Source organism: Stigmatopora nigra, chromosome 1, assembly GCF_051989575.1.
Source record: "Stigmatopora nigra isolate UIUO_SnigA chromosome 1, RoL_Snig_1.1, whole genome shotgun sequence".
Classification (NCBI taxonomy): domain Eukaryota; kingdom Metazoa; phylum Chordata; class Actinopteri; order Syngnathiformes; family Syngnathidae; genus Stigmatopora; species Stigmatopora nigra.
In genome coordinates this window covers 5666967-5687818 of record NC_135508.1, presented here as the reverse complement: position 1 = coordinate 5687818, position 20852 = coordinate 5666967, and the positions used below count along the sequence as shown (strand labels likewise).

Sequence of the window (20852 nt, the reverse complement as noted above, 5' to 3'; positions counted from 1 at the left end):
TGTTCTCTGGAAAAAAAAAACACCCTAGTGTGTGATGCTCATGACAGCATTGACCGGGGTAATGGTTTGTGATTTTTGTTCTGGGTTTTAGTATCTGGCCGTTACCAAGCATTTATAAAAAAAAGAATGAGGGTGTCATTCTTGACAATTCAGGGATTATCTCTTGCTATGACCTTTATCTTTCCATGAGCAAGTGAGTGCTATACACAATACCAACTCTTTTATGGGAGCTCTTCTTTGGTTATTTTGAGCAAGCAACAGTGAGATTTTTATACAGTTGTGAAAGGCTTCCTACTTAAAATTTACCGTATTTTCATGACTATAAGGCGCACTGCATTATAAGGCGCACCCTCAATGAATGTCATTTTTTCCATATATAAGGCGCACTGTATAATAAGGTACACGGTCTAATTTGGAGAAAATTTAAGACTTTTAAGTGGGCCTTATAGTCGTGAAAATACGGTAATTGCTATTGACTTCCAGGAAGCACTCACTACACAGTCACCTCTAGAGCCAGCCATTGTTGATGTTTTGGATTTTTTTGGGATAAAATCTTGCAGTGGGGGAGGAGCGATATGATGGAAGATGATGTAAACTAAGATGGCGTCTGTATATTTAACAGTATTGTTTCAGTTCAGGCGTTTGTGTTTTTTTTAAGATCCGACAGTGGTGGTTTTTCGTTTTTGGTTTTCAGTTTTTTCCATATATAAGGCGCACTAGATTATAAGGTGCACTGTCTATATTGGAGAAAATTTAAGACTTTTAAGTGCGTCTTATAGTCGTGAAAATACGGTACATGAAAATCCTGGGAACTTTGAGCATTACTAACTTTGGCAGCAAAAAGTGTTTGCGTCTGGAATTGAACTAGTGTTGTGTTGAATCTATTTTATATTAATATTCTATGTTAATCATTATTTTTTATTGTTACAACTGCCATAAAAAGGCTTGAAACATTTGATCTCCAGGGTAATTTCAATGTTTTTTCAAGGCTAGCATCATATTTTCCTATGTTTTAAGGTAATGCGTCTGTAGAGACTAATAATTTAATAGTTGTCTTATTGCATTTGACTATATTTCACGTCAACATCTGCATCATACTATTTTAGAGTTAAATATTTTTTAATGTTATGTAATTTTAGTTAATCTAACCTTTTAAAAATCTTAAACAAAGAAAATAGATTTAACCTAATTAAATATTCAGTACTTTATTTCATAGGAACCATGTAAAGTATATCCTTGATAAATATTTTAGCAATATGCATTATGTATGCAAAGACCAAAGAAAGGTCAGTGGCTGGGAAATAAGGATTTCTAGAAGGGAATGTTTTGGAATAGCCAATTTGGAGTATCTTTCTCTATTTGGTTTTCTTGGTTGAAAATTGTCTGTCTGTTTGTCTTTCTTTCTTTCCTGACTCCCCAAGTCGGACGTTTCTTTCCATATATAGATATGTCATTTGACTAAAATGTCAATGTTCTGTCCTATTATTCACAAAGGTAAATATAGGAATATAATGTTTGTTCCGAAAACTTTTGAAGAAACTGTTTTCAGGCCTGCCAATTGTATTATCAATCATCCATCCCTCTCGTTCGCATTAGAATTTTGATTAGAATGGGCTGGATCATACCCTTAAAGATACAATTTTTGGGTTAAAATTCAAAATGTGTATGTATATATTCTTACCATCCTAGCATGGAGAGTTGTGTGTCTTGTGATTGACCAGCTAGATCACATGTGTCAAAGTGGCGGCTTGGGGGCAAAATCTGGTCCGCCGCATCATTTTGTGTGGCCCGGGAAAGTAAATGATGAGTGCCGACTTTCTGTTTTAGGATCAACTTAAAATGAAGAGTATAGATGTATATTAAATTTCCTGATTCTCCCCCTATTAAATCAATAATTGTCATTTTTTTATCCATTTTTTCTGTGTTTTTAGTTCAAAAATATTTTGTAAAATCTAAAAATATATTTAAAAAAGATAAAATAAATATTGTTTTAGATCTATTAAAAAACTGAATATTCAGGGCTTTTAATCCAGTTCTTTTAATCCATTTATAAAGAAAAAAATCTAAATATTATATCTAAAATGGTCCGGCCCATGTGAAATCAAGTTAACGTTAAAGTCTGACACTCCTGAGCTAGATAGTGTCCCCCCTCTTATGAAAAAAAGTGAAATACTTAATGAAGCACCCTAATACACTTCATTCCCATTCATAAGACATATTTTCATTGAAACTATGGACCAGACTTTTAATCTTTTTAGTCTTAACGCCATGAGACTTTGAAGTTGTGTTCTTGTTCTTATGTAAACAAAATGAGTCAACAGAAGTTGAGTTCCAGGTTAAAAAAAATATCAAAAACAAAAAAAAGTCATATAATTATTAGCATAAAATCCAAAATTCAACTAATCAGTAACTTCTCTTACAGTATATACAAACAAAATTGTCTTTAAACTTTTGTAGCAAAATGTGTGATAAAATATATGTATATTGTTTCATATTTTCAACTTTTTCTGTTAAATATAATTTTGAGGAAAGCCTAACATTTATCAGTTTCTGACAGAATTTGGAAGTAGACTTAGCATTATGTAGTGACTGGGCCAATTCCATTATGTTCACTGACAGAGCCCCCTTGTTTATGTCCTGAATATTCTCCAATAAAGGATCCATCCTCGCTGAATTCTCCTCCACCGTCAGCATAGTCGACCAGGCTGTCTCTGCTGACGCTGTCCCCAACCGCATCATCGCCATCCAAGGAACACAAGCTACCCCTCAGTGGCTTTTCATCACTGTCACTGCCATCAACAACAGACCAGGGTCAGTAGTGCAATACATGAACAAAGACATCAAAACGCACCAATCGAGAATCTTCACATACCGTATTTTCACGACTATAAGGCGCACCGCATTATAAGACGCACCCTCAATGAATGACAATTTTTCCATATATAAGGCGCACTGTATTGTAAGGCGCACTGTATTATAAGGCGGACTGTATTATAAGGCGCACTGTATTATAAGGTGGACTGTATTATAAGGCGCACTGTATTATAAGGCGCACTGTATTATAAGCCGCACTGTTTATTTTGGAGAAAATTTAAGACTTTTAAGTGCGCCTTATAGTCGTGAAAATACGGTAATTGCTATTGACTTCCAGGTATGAAGCACTCACTACACATGGGATCTGCATATTTAACAGTATTGTTTCAGTTCAGGTGTCTTTTTAATATCAGACAGTGGTGGTTTTTCACTTTTGGTTTTCAGTTTTTTCCACATAGAAGGCGCACTGGATTATAAGGCGCACTGTCTATTTTGGAGAAAATTTAAGACTTTTAAGTGCGCCTTATAGTCATGAAAACACGGTATGTCAAGTGGAAAGGTCTTTACTTTATAAGCAAACATGTCACAAAGAACAAAACATTCAAATGAAAAAAAAATAACACAAAAATGTCAGGCTTCAGGAAATGGCCACATTCTGAAGGGAGATGTTTATAGTATACATGCATCATTCTGGGTTGCAAGCAGGGGTGCATGGACAAGGGCTTGCTACAATCACTTCTCTAATTGCTAATTGCTAAGGATCCAGGACCGAAGGCAATTTGAAATCTCTTTAGAGTCCATGATGGAAATTGCATGTGTCTTTCTTTCCAAGTACACACACAAAATAACCAAAGACGTATGTGTGTGTGTGTGTGTGCTATGTGGGTGTGTGCACATGGTAGGTGTTGAAGGCTGAGAATGAGAAAAGGAGAGGAATACAGATAGAGGTAAGGCCATATACAATCCCAGACAAACAGCCTGTCATTCCCAGTTTTCCCAGGGGGTGGACACTAGGGCTGAGGAGATTAGATGCCAATTTAATAGCAGGCAACTGGCCAACTTTGTTGGTGTATCACTAGAAGACAAGAGGTCACCTCAAAACAGGATATTTCTTCTTGACGTCCTGCTTTCTAATTCACGAAACCACACTTGTGCTTTTGATTAAGTATTCACTAGACAAAATGAGCTATTTTTAGAGGTGGATGGTATTTTTCAGTAAGAGTTTTGTTTTGACTTGGGAGCATCTTGAATGAGATAGTACAGCATTTTGAGAACATTAACGTAAAATCCCCCAAAACCTGCCTCCAAGGACTTAATATTAATTTGGCATTTTTCATCATTTGGCGTTGTGTGATTGGAAAAGTGCTATTTGAATCCAATCTATTATTAAAGGGCAAAATGCAAGGGTTTTCATTTTTCGTAGCACTTATCCCAGACATGGGCAAACTACGGCCCGCGGGCCACACCTGGCCCACTAGGCTTTTTAATCTGGCCCGCCGACATTGTCCAAATAATGTTTTTTTCCCCCAAGATGGCGCCATCATGCGGAATCCAGTGTCAGTAGCTCTGTCCACTCTTATTTGATTTTCATGTTTTACACCCCTTTATCTTTTTTTTTATTTTAAAATGTCTTAATACATTCCTTTTTACTTTACTTTTTACTTTATACTTTTTACTTTAATGATGAGTGATGAGTATGTTAATACTTTAGTCCTTTTTCCTGTTTATGTTTCATATGCACTGTTAACGGATGCACTTTTTTATATGTATCGTATCTTGTGCTGACCCGGCCCATCTATCAAATGTTTAAAGTCAATGTGGCCCCCGGGCTGAAAAGTTTGCCCACCCAAGTGCTGGGTTTCAGTTTATACAGTGAAATCAAGTATGAATCTGGATATTAATGAGGTACGAAATTAGCTTTGACATAAGGAAATATAATACAATAGTGAGGCAGTAATGCAAAGTCAGCACTGTGCATTCTTCCTAACTAATCATTTTCAATTATTATTATTAACAATACTATAGGACCATTTTTAGGTAGCTCAAATCAAAGAGGGGAAACATTTTTAATATTCGAGTAATGGACTAAACATCTTGAACAATGAAAATTCCACTTATTTTTGACAATAGAAAATAAACAGCAGTTCTTATGATAGTATAGTTATAGCATTACATACTTGAAGACTGGTGGCAAATTATAGTGCTACCCCATGGTGAACCACTTTTTTCCTATTTTTTTCTCTTTACCACAAAAGGGATGTCAAGATTACAAAGTTCTCCTTCATGTGGACTTATAATAAGCAATCTTATCTTTCCTTTTCTTTTCAATTCCATTAGCCTGTTTTACCATGCAGGCCACACATGGTCCACATTTCAACTCTTATCAAACCTCCTTTGGATGATGATTGTTGCATGGTGAAGAAAAGTGGCTGTTATCAAAGAGCGGTATAATGCCACGAATGCCGCTGCCCGCCCACAGTGACTTTGAATGCGCTGATAAAAAAGAAAAAAAAGAAGAAAAAAAAGAAAAGGATAGATTTGCAATGCAAGACTCAAGACTCCTTCGGGATGTTCGGTATAAGTCAACCCCAGCTGGTGGTGCAACAAAGCTTTCCTACGGCCTGGCCCCCCCCATAAGATTCTAAGCGATAGATAGATGGGAGGCACATCACCGGGTTCACAGTAATTACTTTTGTCTTGCCATTCAACCCATACTGACTTGGTTCCAGGGTAGCAAAGAAAAAACATCAGGTGTATGGGGGAAGATTGGAGTGTAATGTACGAAGGTTTATTGGGTATAAACTTCAACAGCTCTCAATCCTGAAGGAAGGAGTAAACATTTCCTGATAAATATTATGAGTCATCAGGTAATTGTTACCGCCAAAGGTGTTTTGACACTGTTTCTTACAGTTTTTTACGGAAAAAATCTAATGATATAATCTTATATCTCCATTCTTTTCCTTTATCCAATTCAGATTGTTAGTATTGTCATTTTTGTAGTATAAAGGTTTGACCTGTAAAGTGCGTTTTGGGTCTAACTTAAGTTATCTGCCGATTTGGCCGCACTGTTTATTATTGTGCTATTTTATACTGCTCTGTTAGTTGAATAGATCTTATCATGCATATGATTTCCTGCCACTGAGATTGTGTTGGATCCACCTTCAACTGATTGACATTTCACAACATCCTAAAACCGTGACCGGACGTTTGGTAGGCGGTCTTTTGGTCGGCGGTCTTTTGGTCGCCGGTCTTTTGGTAGCCAGTCTTTTGGTCGCCGGTCTTTTGGTCGCCTGTCAAATGTACTTAGATATTAAACAGTACTTAGATATTAAACTCTCTCATGAATATAATTTTGAGAGCTGGTTTCAACAGTAAACTGCGTCACCATTTGACCGGCGACCAAAAGACCGGCGACCAAAAGACCGGCGACCAAAAGACCGGCGACCAAAAGACCGGCGACCAAAAGACCGGCGACCAAAAGACCGGCGACCAAAAGACCGGCGACCAAAAGACCGGCGACCAAAAGAGACCAAAAGACCGGCAACCAAAAGACCGGCAACCAAAAGACCGGCGACCAAAAGACTGGCGACCAAAAGACCGGCGACCAAAAGCCCGGCAACTAAAAGACCGGCAACTAAAAGGGACCAAAAGACCGGCGACCAAAAGACCGGCGACCAAAAGACCGGCGACCAAAAGACCAGCGACCAAAAGACCGGCGACCAAATGTCCGAGCATCTCCTAAAACTGTTTATTTTTGACATAAGTTTAAGAAGGGGGTTCAATGTCAAATCACTTAAAAAGTGGGCAAATAATATAGCCACATATAGTATTGTATTTAAATTAAGCTAATGGTGGGGAAAAAAAGGAAAAAAAGAAACTGAATAACCCATGTCATTGCTCGAAGCAGACTCGGAGCCATGACACCTGCTGTTCTTGCCCTGGACTACAGGGCAGCACAGCAGAGGGCTGTCTCCTAAGAGAAATCGTCTGAAGCATAATTACCCTTTGTCAGCTCTCAGGACACGTGACAAAGCAGTGGGTGGCTTATTGCCTTCAGAGACTCAAAGGGCATAAGAGAGGGCCGGATTGGGCTTTAAAGCCAGGAAAACAAAATCATAGCCAGACTAAGGGCACTCTGGGGGGATGGCAGTCAGAACAGCTTCATGAAACCAAGCATGAGAGGCATTCTAAACAGATAGGCGCAGTTCGACTTCTTCACTGAATTCCCAATACTCCTTCCAGCAATACACAGAGGCTGAATAAATATTTATATTAAAAAATTCAACATTCAAATTATGGGAGACTGTCACCATTGAATGAGTAGTGGTTTTCTCTGAAGGATCCATTTTATTTGCCAAATTAACTCAAATGGGACAACAAATTGCAATGTATCTCATTTTTTAGCTATTTAAATACTCAAAACAGTATTTTCGCCTTACTGTGAGTCTTATAGAAAAAACAATACAGCCTCTTAGCGTCAAATTAACGAACAAGGGGTCAGAAATGTCCTCATTGGATTATTTGCTATGGCCGTAAGGGCATGTGCATCATGTGCCGAGACGCCATATTTTTATACCAAAATCCCAGATTGTCATCAATTACAAAAATGTTGAGATGTTGCAACCAACTGATCCCAGCAATATTTTTTTCCTGTAATAATATAAGGCCATCAGCGTTTCTATGGGTTGGCACATATTGCCCTCTAAAATACCAACAACCATAACAATGGGTTTGACATCCCTCGCATAGCCCAACAGAAATGTCTGTCAATTAATAGCTCTCAGAGCTACAACTTGGCAGAAAAATACCAAATTATACCAGTATTGTCACAGGTGCAACATTCTACGTGTGCTTGGATTTTGACATTATGATTCAGACAAAAACAGCTGCAGTACAATGTCAGCGTGAGTGAGTTAATGTTAGTATTATAATTTTAGGAAACTGTGTCATATTGCATTATATATCTCATTAGCCAATACCAAACGTTGGCGCAAATTTCTTTAGACATTTGATACATAAAAAAAATATATATATATATATATATATATACAGCAAGCACATAAATATAAGACTAGTGAAAGTGTTCAGACAAACACTGAGATCAGATCAGGGGTGGGCAAACTTTTCGGCCCGGGGGCCACATTGACTTTAAAAATTTGACAGATGGGCCGCGTCAGCACAAGATACGATAACATATAAAAAAGTGCATCCGTTAACAGTACAAATGAAATATAAACTGAAAAAAGGACTAAAGTATGAACATACTCATCACTCAACATAAAAGTAAAAAGTATAAAGTACAAAGTAAAGTAAAAATGAGTGTATCAAGAATTATTAAAATGTAAATTAAAAAAAGATAGTGTCTCTGTAAAACATGAAAAAGCAATAAGAGTGGACAGAGCTACTGCCACTGGCTTCCGCGTGACGGCGCCATCTTGGGGAGCAAAAATAAAAAACAAACATTTGGACAACGTCGGCGGGCCGGATTAAAAGGCCCAGTGGACCGAATGTGGCCCGCGAGCCATAGTTTGCCCATGTCTGGATTAGAAAATGCTGCTTCTGGTACATATTGATGAATAATGTTTGAAAATGAAAATACAGATTCACTAAAAACTGAACATAACAACATATAAAGAGGTGACAGGTAGAAGTAGACTGGGCCCAAATCCTAGTGGTCTCATTTTTTTTCCCAGATACGATTATTACATTTCAACAGTTGTTAGTGTCATAGCCTGACCTTCTAGGTGAAACCTCAGAGAGGAAAAACAATATCTAAAACAACCAAAAGTGTGTATGAACCATGTCAGGATGTGCACAGCAGTCAGTTCTATGGCCAGCAATACTTTCATGCACACAAATTGCTTCAGGGCTGCAAAAAAAAAAAAAAAACCTTCTTATCACATCTTGGAACTACAGCGCATGAACAGTTTGAAGACACCCAAGACACCACGTTTCTTCCTGCTGAATTATTGTCTTGGCAAGCATCACGGGAACGCAATTGGCAGCCTGCGTGCAATTGTGACTCACTGTGCTCAGAATGGAGGACGATAGAAAAGGCTATTTTTGTTGATTTCTTTTGTGTGGGGTCGGGTTTATGTGTTGGAATACTGGGGTGAGATTGTGTAGGTGTGCATAACTGTGTGTGTTACCACATCATTGTTAACAAAACAAATAAACAAAACCCTAATCTCAGGTAAAGTTCCCATTTATTTACCTTTCTGTAAGCATTGTAGCGACCAAAGAAAACGTGAACTAACAAAGACACTAGAAGAAACTATATTCATTATAAAAAGCTTTTCTTGAGGGAAAAAAATGAGTTTTTCAGTTTTGAAAGGGACATTATATGGAAAATTGACTTCAATCGCATTCATGAATTCCTTTTCTGAACCGCTTATCCTCACAAGGGGGGTGCTGGAGTCTATCCCAACTGAATTGGTGGCCAGCCAAACACAGACGGACAACCATTTATGCTCACATGCAGACCTAGGGGCAATTTAGATCAGGGGTGTCAAACTCCCTTTGGTCTGCGGGCTGAAAACAGCTTAATTCGAGATCAAGCGGGCCGGACCAGTAAACTCATTGCAAAATTACATAGAACTAACAATAAGCCCAATTTTTTTTCCTTTATATTAGTCACTTATACTAATAATTAGTGCAAAGAATGAGTAAATTATCAAAATGTTTATTAAAAGAATTTTCCTTTTACATGATGAACAATATATTATGAACAAGAGAATAACATAAGAACATAAATAAATGTCAATTCATGTTGTCTGCACGTACTAAAACACTGCGCCCCTAGCGGTTAATACAAGAACTACAACTTTTAAAGAAATTTCATTTTTTTTTGTACAATGCAGCTTTTTTCCCCGGGCCGTACCAAACCACCAGATGGGCCGGATCGGGCCCGTGGGCCGTATGTTTGACACCCCTGATTTAGAGTGTCAAACAGCCTACAATGCATGTTTTGGGGATGTGAGAGAAAACTGGAGTACCTGGAGAAATCCCACCCAGGCCTGCATTAGTTTTTGGACACCTTAAAATTTTGAGCTACCACTACCCTGCCTAGACTTCCTGTACCCAACATTTAAATCCATCTCCCTTTTCTCGCCTGCTTTGCCCGCACAATGTGACAATATTGTTCTCTCACTATGTCATATGGGTGGGCGGTTGCTATCATGGTCTTTTCTAAGTTGAATTCAACTTTTAAAACCAATTCACCCAGTGCACCAGCCATATTTGCCCTGGTTGACCCATATCTATCCCCGCGTGGCAAATAGATTGCTGGTGTGAATGGTTTGCGCACTTGAATATATGATTTATTTCTGCACAACTTATTGATCCTTTTCTGCCTGTGGATTGCAAAGGCTAAGATCCCTGACCTCAGCACTTGGCTTGAAAAAATAAACTGGCCTCACTTGGCTTTATATTGACATGAAGTGGAGCTGTCTATGGTGCTGAAAGAGGAGATGGTTTCTTCTTGTACCATTTTCTCTTTCTCTGTTTTGCTATTTGTGTACTAAAAATGTGCTATGTTGAAGGGTAGCATTGATGCTATATATTTCAGCTAAAAGAATATTGCACATAACTGTCAACAGTGCACACAATTATTGGTGACTAATGTTAATGTGGCGCAACTGCCATGAATGTTACAGTAGAAAATATTTTTTAAAATCATCAAGGTATGTTTTGAGTTGTAATCATGGCCATAGAATGATTTAAACTAGTAAATCAAGTATACCGTATTTTCACGACTATAAGGCGCACCGCATTATAAGGCGAACCCTCAATGAACGACATTTTTCCATATGTAAGGCGCACTGTATTATAAGGCGCACTGTATTGTAAGGCACACCGTATTATAAGGCGCACTCTATTATAAGGCGCACTGTCTATTTTGGAGAAAATTTAAGACTTTTAAGTGCGCCTTATAGTCGTGAAAATACGGTAATTGCTATTGACTTCCAGGTATAAAGCACTCACTACACGGTCACCTCTAGAGCCAGCCATTGTTGAAGTTTTGGATTTTTTTGTATAAAATCTTGCAGTGGGGGAGGAGCTATATGATGGAAGATGTTGTAAACTAAGATGGCATCTGCATATTTAGCAGTATTGTTTCAGTTCAGGCGTTTGTGTTTTTTTAATATCCGACAGTGGTGGTTTTTCGTTTTTGGTTTTCCGTTTTTTCCATATATAAGGCGCACTGTCTATTTTGGAGAAAATTTAAGACTTTTAAGTCCGCCTTATAGTCTCAAAAGAGACCTAATTAGTTTGCCAAGAGAGATGAGGTAGACATGGATATATTCAGTGCAAATGAAGACACAACCCAAAGAGGCAAAAAAAACCCCTTGTAGTACATGCACATTTTAAAGCATTTCATGAAACTAATTGTATCATGATCAACACACTAATTAATTACAGTGCAAATCTACACTCATCTCAAATGAAAGGATTTGTCTCTAACTATAGGGTGCACAGCACATCTATGGGATTCTAATACAACTAGTTTGTTCTACACTGTATAATTACCTAGCCAATTTCATGACGGAAAGTTGAAAAGTGTCTTCTAGGCTCGTCCTGGTAATGCTCGAGAACAGACGCTTTGCTTTTTTTGAAAAGTGAGAAGAAAGAATTGACAGTGAAAGAAAATGAGTGTGTCGTTGTTTCATTACTCATTAGTCATATGTTTAAAAAAAGTTTTGACATTTTTGTTGTCACTCGGAGGGTACAGCATTTGCATGTAAGTAAAGTCATTACTTAAATCCTTACTTAAATCCAAGTAAGCGAGTCCAGGTCTGTACACAGTAGTCATTGGCCATTTTCTGATAACCAAAAGTTGCAACTCACCTGTATTCACAGAAGGTGTCATCATTCAGTGCCTGTGATTGTTCATCGGGGTTTATTTCTTCCTTTGCTTTCACTGCAAAAACATCACAGTTGGTTAATTTTCCAAGGATAGACAGGTGCAAAAATGTGCACACCTACAATACTTTATAGAAGCCTAGGACAAATATGGGTAAACTACGGCCCGCGGGCCACATACGGCCCGTTAGGCTTTTTAATCCGGCCTGCCAATGTTGTCCAAATAATGTATTTTATTGTTTTTTTCTTCTTTTTTCCCCCCAAGATGGCGCCATCACGCCGAAGCCAGTGGCAGAAGCTTTGTCCACTCTTATTTGTTTTTCGTGTTTTACCGTCGCTCTATCTTTTTTTTAAATTAAATTTTCATATTTCTTAATACATTCCTTTTTACTTTACTTTGTACTTCATACTATAATGATGAGTGATGAGTATGTTAATACCTTCGTCCGTTTTTTTCTGTTTATGTTTCATATATACTGTTAACGGATGCACTTTTTTATTTGTATCGTATTATGTGCTGACCCGGCCCATTTGACACATTTTTAAAGTCAATGTGGCCCCCGGGCCGAAAAGTTTGCCCCCCCCTGGCCTAAGAGCATGTGTTACTGGGAATTGAAGAACAGCAGGGGAAATTAAACGTCTTATCTTTCTACAAGGTAGTGTCTGCTAAATGACTCAAGCACCACTTTTACACTCAGGCTAAAATAATACAAAAAAATCTAAATGAAAGCATTTGCATCCATGTTAGAGTTAGCTTTCAACAGCTAGATGCAAAAAGCTTTTGGGAATAATAATATGGTGTGTGCAAACATTCTATCAAGTGGAGTTTGAGGAGTTTCTATTCTTCTTCTTCTACTTTTTTTTTCATCTATCCCTGCCTTGAAGCTGAACTCAACAGAAAAGTTTTATGTGAAAAGAATTGGATGGGCAAAGGTGTTTGCCGGTGGTGATGGTGGTGGTGCAAAAGTGCTTGTGAAAAATTTCAATACTTGTCAAAAGCTACCCACGCTGAGGTGGGTTGCAAGAGCGAAGACAGCTTGTGAGGAAATAAAGCATATGTGAGGAGAATGAGTATCTCTCCGCAACAAGAAAGTACCGAGGCCCAGAGGGAGCAGCGGCACAGGTGAGAAGTCAAAATCGTCTCATCCAGGATTTTCATTCAGAAGCAACGCTTTACACGGGTATGCAAATGGTTTTTGCCATGCAGTACCGAGCTTGTCAAAGCCTATTCTGTTGAGACTTTAGTAGGACCCCATACTAACGAATGAACGGCATTAGGTAGATAAATGAAATATGTAGAACTCCCTAAAGAATGAATCTCATCCTAAAATGATAACTTAGCGTTTGTAGAGATTCAAGAAGATCCATTCAAACCGTTAAACTTCTTTAAGTCCAATTCAACAAATTTCAATTAGAATTTATGTGATTGGGCTCAATAGGACATCATCAAGACATGTAATAGTCAAATTTGACATGTAATAGAATGATTCCCTTTTTTCAATAGTGATCAAACACAGTAGTAGCTGTAAATCATGTACACAAAATAATAATAATTATTATTATCATTGTTTATTCTTATTCTTTGTATTATTATTTTTTGTTATTATTATTATTTTATTATTGTTTTTTATTATTATTAATATTTTATTATTATTATTGTTTTTTATTATTATTCTATTTTTATTATTGTTTTTTTAATTACTATTTTATTATTATTATTACTATTATTATTATTGCCATCAGAATTATTATTATGATTTATTATTATTATATTTTTCTCCTTGAGGAATAATAGACTAAATATGTGCACTACAGTGTACTTAATGTACTATGTTAATAGAACAAATAATAAATCTGGCAACAAATATCTTTGTAAGGCTTTTCACTAATGAGACCGCTATTTGTCTCTTTATTACCACAGAAGCATTTGCAAATCATCATAAAATCATTAAAATAAGTTATAATGTTTTAAAAAATGCTCAGTAATGTAAGGAACTCAAGGTATTGTCTCATTTTGCTGTTTTTTTCTAATTCTGCATATAAAGTCCAGTTTTTAGTCTTCCTAATCTCCCAGAACAAAGCTTTGTCTTCAAGCTTGTTATTTATTGGTGTATGATGTAATATCATGCAAACATGGAACATGCATGGATGATGCAAAGAGGGGCGACTTTATGGCTGATGGTCATTTTTAGGAGGTCAACCAAAATGACCTTCATCTTATAAAATGGACATGTCAATGTCAGGGTAGCAACATTTTGGTTGACATCCCAAAATGACACAATAAACTCCAGTGAAAGACTAACTGACCTTTGTCCATGGAGAGCATGTCTTGTCTGCCAGGCGTCAGCGTACCTGCATACTTGCCCCCTTGGTTTCTTCGCATAAAACACACTATGAGGGCAATAAGTGTTAGGAGCGCCACGGCACACATTGTCCCGATGAACCAGCCCTTGGTGGATATGCCTCTATGCTGAACTGCCACACCTGGGTAAAACAACAAAGAATCATTTAAACTCATCATTTAACATTTCCACCTATACACTTCACATGAACAAATATTTTTGTGCATTTCTGTGCATGCAGATTCCCCTAAACACACAAAAAAGAGAACAAAATAACAATTCTGCATTTTTGTGGCAGATTGTTGTCATGTTAAATGCTCATTCTGATGTGAAAAAAAGATTACCACCAACATATGGAATATAAAATATTGTGGAATTACAATTTAAAGTTTAAATTTAAAATATTGTAATTGAAATGAAAATATTTTTTAAAAAGCCATATTGTTAAAACCACAAGCGCAAAGCCTAGAGCACAGGTGTCAAAGTGGCGGCCCAGGGGCCATATCTGGCCCGCCGCATCATTTTGTGCGGCCCGGGAAAGTAAATCATGAGTGCCGACTTTCTGTTTTAGGATCAAATTAAAATGAAGATTATAGATGTATATTATATTTCCTGATTTTTCTCCATTTAAAACAATAATTGTAATTTTTTAATCTATTTTATCTATGTATTTAGATCAAAAATAATTTTATAAAATCTAAAAATATATTTAAAAAAGCTCAAATAAACATTGTTTTAGATCTATAAAAAACTGAATATTCAGGGCTTTTATTCCAGTTCTTTTCATCCATTTATTTAAAAAAATGTTCCAGCCCACGATAAATCAAGTTGACATTAAAGCGGCTCGCAAACCAACCCGAGTCTGACACCCTTGGCCTATAGGAATTAGGTTATACAATATCCTGAGTGAAACTATAGCAGAATATGGATTATCATCGAGGACTAACAAAATAAACAAGTATTAACCAAAACACAATGATATTCTCTTCACTAAATGGCATAAGCAAATGCTTAATTCACTGATGTCTTTAGGTGGCTCCAAACGCTGCTTGCACTACAACTCTACTGACGACACAATAGCTAGAATCTATTTTGCCACAACTTACCTGTGACTTGCGTCTGGATAACATCCTCGAAAATGCTAGCATTATCGAGCAAAGTCTTGGCCATGAGGCGCACAGTATACACGGTCCCCGGTTTGAGCCCATCAATTACGTGGAAGCTTTGAGAAGTGTTTACCGCCTTGGATATGCGCCAGTTACCATCACCTACACACAAGCCAAGGACAACAAGTGTACAAGCAGCCAGTCTTAAATAATTGTCCTCGCAGAAAAACAGAGATATGTCGCATGAGTGGAACCTCCAAAGTTTAACATCCCGAAATTAAAAATTTCTAAAAATATATATTTTCCAAAACTATTTTTACAGCAGAAATATTTTAAAAGATAATTCAGTTCAGCCAACTATTGTCTGGCAGCTTAGCTTATTGTCATTAATGACAGGAAAGGAGGCAGAAACCGATGACATGAATTGGCCTTCACAAGGACAAGACGAAAGACACAACACATCAAGAAATCAAATCCAAATCTTAACTACCGTATTTTCACGACTATACGGCGCATCACATTTTAAGCCGCAGTGTCAGTAACGAATGCTATTTCTGTATTTGACCCACATAAAAGATGCACCGTTAAAATATTAGAATCGGGGGCTGCTTGCCGTAGTTGTGAGAGCTGTAGAGGATGGTGTACTCTATCGACTGATTTTATTTTATCGTGATAACATTTTTAGTATTGGTCCATATATAAAGCGCACTGGATTATAGGGCGCTCTGTCTATTTTTGGGGAAAATTTAAGACATTAAGGGCGCCTTATAGTCGTGAAAATACGGTAACCAAAAAAAAAAGAACCAAACTATTTAGGCGTCATTGGAGTATAAACTTTACACATTGTGTTATGTTTGTACACAAAAAGAGTTGCATCTCATCAGTCAGTATTTGCTGGACTATGAGCCACAGGGTTCGACGCGATGGGTCAAAAAAAGTAGCATCTTATGGTGCAAATACTGAGTATATCTAGTGAAAAAGCATTCTACGGATCATGTTATCTTAAGAGGTTCCACCGTATCTTGAGCATGTATAATATTCAGGCACTAACAGTGAGGAATGTTGGGAAAATGTTGAATTAACATTTAGGATACATTTGTATTAATGTCAACGAAAACCTCTGTCAATGTGGAGCAGTCAAAAAAAAAGAAGCTTACGGTTGTTCCTATAAGCCACGTAAAGCTGCGAGTCCTGCTGCTCCTCCCTGACAGTCCAGCTGATTTTAGCATAGGTGTCACTCGCATAAGAGCTTACGTTCAACAGGCCTGGAACTGATAGAAAAGGACGAAATAGAGAGGCGGAAAAATGTGTTTGAGAGGGAAAGGAAAACACCACCGGGCAAAAAAAGAGAGAAAGGAGGCAGGAAAAGAGGATTAGCCAAAGCAAATAAGATCCCCCATGCAGTTTTGAGAAGAGTGCAGCTTGCAGCAGAAATACATTCAGATAGCAGTTTCAAAAGGCAATCTCGGTCCCCTCGACTTAATGAAGCAGAGCTGGATTCGGGCTTGTAAAGGGTCGATGCAGTGCCAAAGGGTGCAAAGTGAGATCCACTTCTGTCTATAGAGCAACTGGCATCCGACCCCAACAGAATTAAGAAATCCCATGCTCAAAATCTCATTGTTCAAAGTTCAGGTATATCAAGTTGACATAGATATAGCATATACCTAACGGAGGAGGATGGGCAGCAGTGTTTTCGTTCAAGCGAGGAAAGGAAAGAGAGCAGTTGTGGCCTGGAATGAGAAAAGAAGTCTCCAATGTTAGAATGACCCTTTTTGTGAAATTTAGAGAGGATAAAGAAAACTCGTAAGCAAGACCTAAAGCAAGCAGATCTTTTTAAAGAAGCTACTACAGTGTTCCCTCGGTCACCGCGGTTAATGGGGACCGGGAACACCCGCGATAAGTGAATTTCCGCGAAGTAGGGATTCCCCTTCAAATATACAAAATTTGAATTTAATTCAAAAAATATATATAGTTTATATTATTTTTTACCCCCCTGTATACAGTACACCATATAGAATACAGGTAGAGAGAGTGAAATTCATCTTATAACAAAGAAACTGTAAAATATGTTGTCTCAATGTAATATTTGTATTTTTTTCCCCCAAAAATCTGCGAAGCTCTGAGTCCGCGGTGGCTGAACCGCAAAGTAGCGAGGGAACACTGTACATAGATAACCTAAGAGCAAAACACAACTGAAGCTGAAATATCCTCCAATCTATCAGTGTATCTGAGAAAAAAATTGACTCAAAAGTTACAAAGAATTTCAGTCCTCAAACTGTGTTCTTGCACGGCGAAAAACATGTAGGTGCTCTATCTGATATTGAATGTTGTGTGAAGATGGTGAAAGAAACACACTCGATCAATCTAAAAAGGGTCAGGAATGCAAACTCTAAAAGGATAAGAATCTTGTGTACTGGGAAAATATTCTGACTAGATAGGAGTAGGATCCACATTTGAACTATTTCCATGTTAAATGCTACAAGACGGCCGGCCATACATACTGTGATCGACAGAGATTACAGCTGCTGTCAACAAATACAAAATATGAATATGTCAAAGTTTGCTGTGTACTCGTGCAATATACAGATCTTGACTTGTGTATGTTCTTACCACAAAACATAGATAAATGAAAGAGGAAAATGCTGATTTTATGCAAGATATTCTAGAAGTAGGAAAAGTTTAACAAAGTTTGGAACCATTTTGAGATAGTTTAGTGATTCATTAATTAAACAGACCTGACACAAAAACACCTGTAACCTTTATGAGGATAAGTGGTATGGAAAATGAATGAATGAAACAAAAACACTAAACAGACTCAAGGACAGTTTCTTCCCAAGAGCTGTCACCATAATCTACTCGGATTCTGCTCTAAGAAGGACCTAATCAAGATTTATGTTTTACTGCACTAAAACTCCATAGACTGGTAACCACTTCAGTCACTTTTGTCCCTACTTATTTATGTGACCACTTATTCATGTTAACTACTATACTTATTAGGTTATGAGTACTTATTTATTATGTTGACTACTATACTTATTATGTAATGAGTACTTTTTTATTATGTTGACTACTATACTTATTATGTTATGAGTACTTATTTATTTTGTTGACTACTATACTTCTTATTTTATGAGTACCTATTTATTATGTTGACTACTATACTTATTATGTTATGAGTACGTAATTATTATGTTGACTACTATACTTATTATGTTATGAGTACTTATTGATTATGTTGACTTCTATACTTATCATGTTATGAGTACGTATTTATTATGTTGACTACTATACTTATTATGTTATGAGTACTTATTTATAATGCTGACTACTATACTTATTATGTTATGAGTACTTATTTATTATGTTGACTACTATACTTATTATGTTATCAGTACTTATTTATTATTACTTACTTATTATTTATAATTATTATTTTGTATTATTTATTATTACTCACTTATTCTTTATTTATTGTTCTGTGTTATCATTTATTGATTATGTATTTAATATTCATTGTCATTATTTATTGTTTGTTGTTGTTATTTGTGCACTTTGTGATGCCGCTTTAAATCTCATTATACTTTTATACGGACAATAAAAGCATTTTCAATTGTCAAGTGTCAGTAGTCAACAACCCACTTAGATACCACTCTAACTCCTCTTGATAAAATCGTGGGTGTGCGCGAAAGCCCTCTGATTGGATTCAGACATGTTTGGCATTTTTCTTTGGTTAATCTACCTTTGGTCCAACAGTGTTGTTTGTATACATAGTAGTGGGGTCATTCAACACTGTGAGGAAAAAGTAACTAAAATAAAAAGGTACTCAGAGCCTTCTGCTTAAATATACAACTATCTCAGTATCTGAGAGCAAAAGACAGGTGGTGAAGCTAGAAGCAGCAAAGATTAAAATGCTGAGGGTCTCTTTAGGAGGTACCACGTTGTATAGGATTAGAATTGTGCAATAGGGAATATTTAAGGTCAGATATTTTGGAGACAAGGTTAGATAGACCAGAATTTGATGGTTTGGACATGTCCAGAGGGGGAATAGGGACTACAGATATAGACACAGAGCGAGACAACCATTTACATGCATAATCGCACTGCCACTGAGAAGGAATCGATCCTACGCACTGGAGTCAGGACAATGAACCATTACATTATCAAGTGTCTTGTAGCATGTTTTTGCCTTTTTTTTCCTAATGTGAAATAACTTCATTTTCTCAGATATTTTGAAGCAGCGTAAACAGAGTTTTCCCAAAATATCATATAATTTATTGAATAACTGCTATGTCACATTGATAATATATCATGAACATATCATATCATTAATTATACAATGCTGAAGGAGGGGGGCTGATGTGTGAATTGGTCACTGCTATGTCACACTAAAGTAGATTGTGATTCTACGGTTGGCTGATTTCTGAGGAGCTTTTGATTGCATTTTGCCAACAAACCCTTTTATCAGCAATTGCTACTTTCAGCGCTATCAGCCAACACATTGATGATAAGAACCAGGGGGCTCAAATGTGGTGCAAGGGAGCAAATATTCCAACGCCTGTGGGATACTTGTGGCTATTTTCTCTGCAATTTGGAAGTAAAATATGTGTTTTAAAGTCTTTTTATTTTTCAAGAAATGGCTTGTTTATGTCTAAATTAAAAATCTACATAATCATTTTACTACTTTTTTTCCATGTGGTACCGCATTGCATCATTTTCCGCTTTATTTATTTATGTAAATATTTTTGTAGTTCTTTTAATACCACATTGCATCATTTTCCCCTATATTTATATATTTAAATATTTTTGCAGTTCTTTTAATACCGCATTGCATCATTTTCCCCTATATTTATTTATCTAAATATTTTTGTAGTTCCTTTAATACCGCATTCCATCATTTTCCCCTATATTTATGTACCGTATTATCACGGCTATAAGGCGCACCGCATTATAAGGCGCACCCTCAATGAATGACATTTTTTCCATATATAAGGCGCACTGTTTTATAAGGCGCACTGTCTATTTTGGAGAAAATTTAACTTTTAAGTGCGCCTTATTGTTGTGAAAATACGGTAATTGCTATTGACTTCCAGGTATGAAGCACTCACTACACAGTCACCTCTAGAGCCAGCCATTGTTGATGTTTTGGATTTTTTTGTCTAAAATCTTGCAGTGGGGGAGGAGCTATATGATGGAAAATTTTGTAAACTAAGATGGCATCTGCATATTTAACAGTATTGTTTCAGTTCAGGCGTTTTTGTTTTTTTAATATCCGACAGTGGTCGTTTTTCGTTTTTGGTTTTCTATTTTTTCCATATATATAAGGCACACTGGATTATAAGGCGCACTGTCTATTTTGGAGAAAATTTAAGACTTTTTTTGTGCACCTTATAGTCGTGAAAATACGGTATTAAATATTTTTGTAGTTCTTTTAAAATGTGCTTACTTGGACAGTTGCAAAACTTTCAAAAAGCCCAAAGGATGAAACAAATAAGCAAACAAACTTTTAAAAAAAACTTTTTTTACTATATGGTTGCCATATAACTATCCTAAAACCTTTCAGGGGACACATTTGCTCCCTTGTGTTCTCTTTTCATCCCCTCACACTGGCTCAAACACTGCCTATTATTGTCTACCAATTCATGGTGCTTCTGCTAGATGCTATTGGCAGCCACAAATTACATAGTGAGTAAAATGCTTTGGGATCAAACTCCCCAAACAGAATCAGTTT

General features: G+C 36.8%; 1 protein-coding gene across 4 annotated transcripts in view; it reads right to left on the bottom strand.

Moving 5' to 3' along the window:
* Positions 1–2356: 2356 nt before the first annotated feature.
* LOC144203487 (neural cell adhesion molecule L1-like protein) overlaps positions 2357–20852 on the bottom strand; it is a 55538-nt gene continuing 37042 nt past the window's right edge. For 2 of the 4 annotated variants that reach the window (XM_077726960.1, XM_077726969.1), the window contains 7 exons: positions 17626–17649; positions 16789–16854; positions 16282–16395; positions 15125–15286; positions 13984–14160; positions 11662–11734; positions 2357–2789 (listed from right to left, as the gene is read on the bottom strand). In XM_077726960.1, coding sequence (XP_077583086.1) covers positions 2579–2789; positions 11662–11734; positions 13984–14160; positions 15125–15286; positions 16282–16395; positions 16789–16854; positions 17626–17649 — 827 coding nt within the window. In that variant the 3' untranslated portion in view covers positions 2357–2578. The remainder of the gene's footprint in view (positions 2790–11661; positions 11735–13983; positions 14161–15124; positions 15287–16281; positions 16396–16788; positions 16855–17625; positions 17650–20852) is intronic. The other 2 variants (XM_077726978.1, XM_077726987.1) reach the window with 2 other exon arrangements.